The 6,057-nt window shown below is 40.0% G+C and overlaps 1 protein-coding gene across 1 annotated transcript in view; it reads right to left on the bottom strand.

The window, feature by feature from the left end:
- Positions 1 to 744: 744 nt before the first annotated feature.
- Positions 745 to 6,057, bottom strand: part of MCUB (mitochondrial calcium uniporter dominant negative beta subunit) — a 63,042-nt gene continuing 57,729 nt past the window's right edge. Inside the window, exons 8-10 of the mRNA XM_018569868.1 lie at positions 4,961 to 5,164; positions 1,883 to 1,999; positions 745 to 930 (exon numbers count right to left, since the gene is read on the bottom strand). Coding sequence (XP_018425370.1) covers positions 853 to 930; positions 1,883 to 1,999; positions 4,961 to 5,164 — 399 coding nt within the window. The 3' untranslated portion in view covers positions 745 to 852. The remainder of the gene's footprint in view (positions 931 to 1,882; positions 2,000 to 4,960; positions 5,165 to 6,057) is intronic.

Here is a 6,057-nt window from a genome sequence, read left to right on the forward strand (position 1 = left end):
CTGTGTCTGCCAGATAAAACAATAGGTTGCTATAAGTTTTCTGCACTCTCTTGTGAGTGTGAGCTTCATGACCATATCACATAATTCGAATAGACACCTGACAAATGAAATTCAAAACATTACATGTTAAAAACAATACCTGTTAAACATTTATTACAATTGAATTTAATAGACTAGACGTGGTGCAAAAATTCCATACTGTAGATAAAGTTTAAAAGGCTAACTAGACGTTTTGGTCAAAAGTTTGTGGTCACCCAACCGTTATACTTATATGAGCTTGTTGGACATCCAATTCCAAAACCATGGGCATCAATATGGAGTTGATATTTCTCAGCCTTGTGAAGTCAAGTAATGATATTGACCAAGAAGACCTGGCTCACAATTCATCTGAAAGGTGTTCCACAACATTGAAATCAGGGCTCAGTGTAGGCCCCTCCGCTTTCTTCACACCAAATTAATCTAACAATGTCTAATAGGACCTGGCTTTGTGTACAGGCGCAAAGTCACTTTGGAAGGATATGCAATGCTTGTGCCCCATCTCAGAGTAAAGGATATGCAATGCTTGTGCCCCATCTCAGAGTAAAGGATATGCAATGCTTGTGCCCCATCTCAGAGTAAAGGACATGCAATGCTGTATGTATTCACTCTTATGCCTCATCATATGGCTCCATAAAACAGCCTCAACACAAATAACAGTAGATGTCTAAAGCTAGAGACTACACAGATAAAATGGAACACCTTTTATTAATCATTTATTGTAATCTCTTAAAGTAGTGGTCAAAAGGTCCAGTTTAATTTACAACATTATTTAAAACACAAAGAATTTCCTAAACTACATAAAAATTTTCCATGTCATTCTTTCTCTTGTAGCTGCTCAATTGGAAGCTTGAGTTTTAGAGGATTCTGCAGACGTCTTAAACTTTCTTCCGTCTAGGGAGGGGAAAAAAACATATATTAAAATGTCAGCAAATGTACAGACATGAGATACATAGTGAGCAAGTCCAGACAGACAGACGGAATATAAACTTCTTAAAAACTATACCTGCGAAGGGTTGCTGTCGGGATTGATGGCTATGCCCGGATCAAACACCCTCCACCATGTTACAATAACTGTACCTCCTCATGACAAATCTGACATTTTATGAAAGGGCAAAGAAATTCTAAATGCTTTGTTTTTGCAATGTGCAGGGTGGTCCATCTGCTACGGTTTACATTTACCTACAATCGACCATGGGATTGCTTACATCTAACATTCCACTGTTTTTACACTGTTACCGAGGCTGGTAAACTAGGTGGAAAGACAGCCAGCTTCTTGTAATTGGTCTTACACTAGTATCAGGAAATATTTATTAACTCCTGGAGTGTTCAGAAGGAACTGGTTCTTCATAATGAAAAATCCACTATATAAATGTAGCAAATGTACACTGATATACAAGCTGTACACTCACTACTTTACATTGTAGCAAAGTGTCATTTCTTCTGTGTCGTCACATGACATGATATCATAAAATATTTACAAACATGTGAGGGGTGTACTCACTTCTGTGAGATACTTTATGTTCCTGAAGCTGCCCCCAAGTATGAGATGACTGTTGCCAGATCCCACCAGGATGGGTGTCGATCTCATGCCTGTAGGGGCAGTCAGGTGATTGCTGACCAAATATTATTTAGGAGGAACATACACATAAAAGAAGACCTGGGATAGGTGGGGCTAACAGCATCCGTCAGTGCTCCCCAACCCATCTATTTACATAAACAGCATTAAGCTGAACACTAAGGGTAATCAATGTATCTAGATTGTGGTTCCAGGGACTCTCATTTATACCCCATACTACAGTGGCCTCACAGCTTCCACTTAGTGTCACCCAGGTAAAGTCAATACCTCTGCCAGTTGATTCCTCAGCTGATTGTATCGGTCTACATCAAAGTGCTGCTTCTTGGCTCTTTTGTAGAAGAAATGCAGGAACTCACGGTCTCTTGCATCTGGATAAACATAGTCCTGTCAAAGAGAGACAGTATTGGTTTATATATTCATACAAAAAGTAAACAGACCATAAAAAATGATGACAATGGGTTTTACATTTGAAATCAAATTACATTAATGTTTTCACATTATTAGCCTCACCTAGACTGCACAAGTAAAAGTTTAAGTACATATGTGATACCATCTGCTTTTGTTTTATTGTGCACTTGTGTTCTAAGTACTTTCTTGTATCCTATTGAATGTGTTTTACTGGACACAATTACAGTTGTGTATTCTGTAACTAAAGTAGTTTTCTTAGTATTGTCTGTTACATTATTACTTACTTAAAGCAAACCTGTGAAAAGAGAACTATGCGAGCTGCCACTGCATTTTGAAAATGCTAGTTGCTTAGTTAAGCTAAATTGCGGATTTCAATCCTTTCTAAGTCACAGGTCTGGAACAAGTATGCAGATTAGGTAAGTCAGAGAAAAGTCCCAAGTCCGAAGCTGAATATGTGTTTCGGGCTCAAAATAGTAAGAGGGTTAGTATGGCGGCCAAAAAAAAAAAATCATTTTCAGACGGAGAGGTCAGCAATGGCAGCCTACATTGTGGCTCCTGACAGTTCTCCTTTAAGCCCCCTCTTACGCATACGGAGTCCTGAGATATGGCTATGCACAGCTCAGAAAGCACAACAGCTCATCAGAGCAGTGGAAGCATCTCATGAGGCTCAGGGAGATTTTTGGTGACTGAACTGTTTTCCTTTTCCTTGTAGAAAATGAAGCATTTGTTTTTTTGCACATGCAACCACTGCTTGATGTAGTATACCTAGGCCTACAATGTGGTTATATGCAATATGAATCCATATCACAAAGTGTATTGTACTGGATTCCAAATATACAAGTTAATAGCATAGTTACCAGTTTTGTTGTGGCTGACTGTTAAGCAACTTTATCATTTCATTTATTATAATTTGGGGGGTAAGGTTAACTGCAGTTAAAAAAGGGTCAATTAATTAGTGGATGACAGACTAGACTAGCAAACCCCTGATGGAGAATAAATGCTGGTTCAGAACTGGTTGTCCTGCAGCACCCAGAATTCTTAGTAAACAGGCAGCGACTCTATCCTACCCACCTCTGTCCATTCCTTTAAGGCAACTGTTATGTGTATAGGCATGGTTTGTAACATGCTGGCTCACATTGAGATACTGTATATACAGTACATCACATGCCTAACCTCTCAATATCCTAATTGCATGTTTGTGATGGTGAGAGGAAAACAGAGCTTCGGCCTAGTTACTCAGGGCTCCATACACCAAAATCCTCCATGCCAGACATTTACTGAATTGGTTGATTTTTGATAGCTATATGTGTTTTAGTTAGAAACTGAAACATTTGTGGTGCTTCAGTTTCCAATACTAAGCTGAATCCATCTCACATGAGTTAAGCATGGGTCTAAAAACAGGTAACTTAAGGAACAACCAGCACTCAAAAACACATTCTCAGTCAACTCTTTTTGGAGATGGCACAGTTACCAAACCAGAGACCTGGGTCTATGCAAAGTCATTGCCATTTGGTATGCAGGAGGCATGCCTATGCTCACATTTTTGGAAATGGAGTATTTGTTGAGGCATTTTTTTAGCCAGCCAGCAAACGAAGAGGTACACTGTGTCTTGGCACCTCACACACTTGTTATTCTACCAGTGTGGTGATTTCAAGTGTTTCTATGACAACAACATACCAACCATGAAAGACTTTACATGCACTTTATGTTGCAGAAACAATAAAATCATATCCATGTGCGTCTATTATTCCTCACACAAATAAACATTAATATAAAAATTTGACCTTAAAAAAAATTAAACAGTGCACTGCTATTTTCCTTTCTGGTCCAAATAATAGCAAACTGATGATGTAAAGGTTATCTTGTTCCCTCTTTTCTCTTTCCCTAGCCTCTCTATCCTCGCTCTTCTTCTGCCTTTTATCCCCTCTCTGTCTTCTTATCTTGCCATCTGTTATTGTTTCACTTACTAAAAATATAGAAAAGCCAATTGGGGGTCAAGATGCCTCTGTAAAAGGTATTTAAGGCACTGCAATATCTATTTAATTTGTACATTCTTGTTCATCACACACACTTGAACTGCAATTAATGGCACATCTTAGCCTGATTGCATTCATATTTCCTGTATATAGAAGACAAAATGATTCTTTAATAACACAGTACAAAGGTGAATGAAGTGCAGTCATTTTAGAAACATGGATTCAAGGCCGTTTGACACTAGGCAACGTAGGCCCACTTGTTCCAGACTCCTTTTCAATAAACTGAAGCTTTCTATCACTGCTTCTACAGATAACCGATCATTGCAAGTAGAGTGCCCATGTTCATGCTGAACTGGACAATTCCTAACAACTGGCATGAAACTATGTTCAACGGTGCCTTTGAACATGATAGCAATGCTGGCCATTAGGTTTAAATACTCTCTGCAAACCTTTGGGCAAACCAAAAAAGTACCCTTGATGTGGGGCTATCCCCGCATTTCAAGAGTTAAGTGCTTGTTTATGCCTGGGAGACCTGTATAAAGGATTTTTACTTACCTAATCGCCCACTCCACCAGCAGTCAGCGCTGTTCTCCTCTTCTCCTCCTCCAGGGGCAAGTGTGTGAGGACTGGTCTAGCATCTCTGAGGGAGCCAGCAGGAATAGGGATGAGGTAAGTAAAGGTGCATAGCCAAAAGGAAGCACTTACCCTTGAGGGGGTAGCCCCACTGCAAGGGATGTTTTGGTTTGCCTGGTGATGGGCTTTAGGAAAACCCCAAAGCAGTCTTAAACTTTGCAAATGGATCTTGAGTGCTCCCTGAGCACCTATCTATGCAAACCCCAATAACTATACCAAATTAGTGTAATCAGAGCATTCAAACCTGATCTATGGAGTGTGAAAGTCATAAACCTTTGAACTGTATCATACTATTACACCAGGTCAGTTCTTTAAGCATTCTACTCACCATGTTGGTTAGAATGTAGTATGCACCGAAGGCAATGGCATTTCCATATGTAAGGAAATATGTAACAGGCTCCATGATATCCCAGGAGTAAACCCACCAGGTGAGATAGCCTAAAGCTCCTCCCTGTGTAGACAGAATTGCCAGTCCAGTCCACAAAAGAATCTTAGTCCTGGCCTCTGATTTAGCCATTATATGTAACTTAATCTACAGAAACAGAACAGAAAAAAAGATTAGCAGTGTATGTGATATATATTCCATCTAATATCTTCCAATTGGTAAGTGCATAGGCAGTTCTGTAGACCATGCTGTATTCTGTGGCAGTTGCATCATGGTCACAACGGTCTTACAATTCATGTGGTGTGGATAAGCACTAATAACCATACTGTTGGACTGTTATGGAATTTTTAGGACACTTTTGTTACACATTACATACTTATTCTTGATTCATTTGTTCTCGTTTTGTATTTTAATTCACCTATAAAGTGTTGTGATTTGGGTGTTGGGGAGCTCTGTAAAATCCTTTAGAGCAGGGGTCTCAAACTCAATTTAGTCGGGGGCCACTGGACACATTTTTTAGTCCCGTGGGGGCCGCTGCTATATACGTACCAGTTTTAATGTCTTTACATGTTACAAGAGGCAACTGTCACCGATTCAAATTAATGATCAGGTGACAGCTGCCGCATGTAAACACCTACATACCGCATGTAATCATATGTGAAAGGATTACATGCAGTTAGGAATCAATCACTCTCCCTGGATACACGATTGTTTATCCAGGGATAGTGATTGTTTTTGTAACTGCATGTAATCATATCACATACAGTTACATGCGGTATGCAGGCGTGTACATGCAGCGGCTGTGACCTGATCATTAACTTAAATGGGTGACAGTTGCTGCATGTAAACGCCAGAGTAGGGATTCCTGCTGCAGAAAAAAAGCAAGTTTGTGACACAGGAATCCCTAATCGCACCTGAAATATAGGGGACTCCCCCCCATTCCAATTCCCCTGCACACATAATACACTCCCTCCCCCCCACACACACATAATACACTTCACCCCCCCTTCCAAGCCCCCCGCACACATTTAATACACTGC

The sequence above is a fragment of the Nanorana parkeri genome, unplaced genomic scaffold (genome assembly GCF_000935625.1).
Source record: "Nanorana parkeri isolate BGI_ZX_2015 unplaced genomic scaffold, ASM93562v1 scaffold36, whole genome shotgun sequence".
Taxonomy (NCBI): domain Eukaryota; kingdom Metazoa; phylum Chordata; class Amphibia; order Anura; family Dicroglossidae; genus Nanorana; species Nanorana parkeri.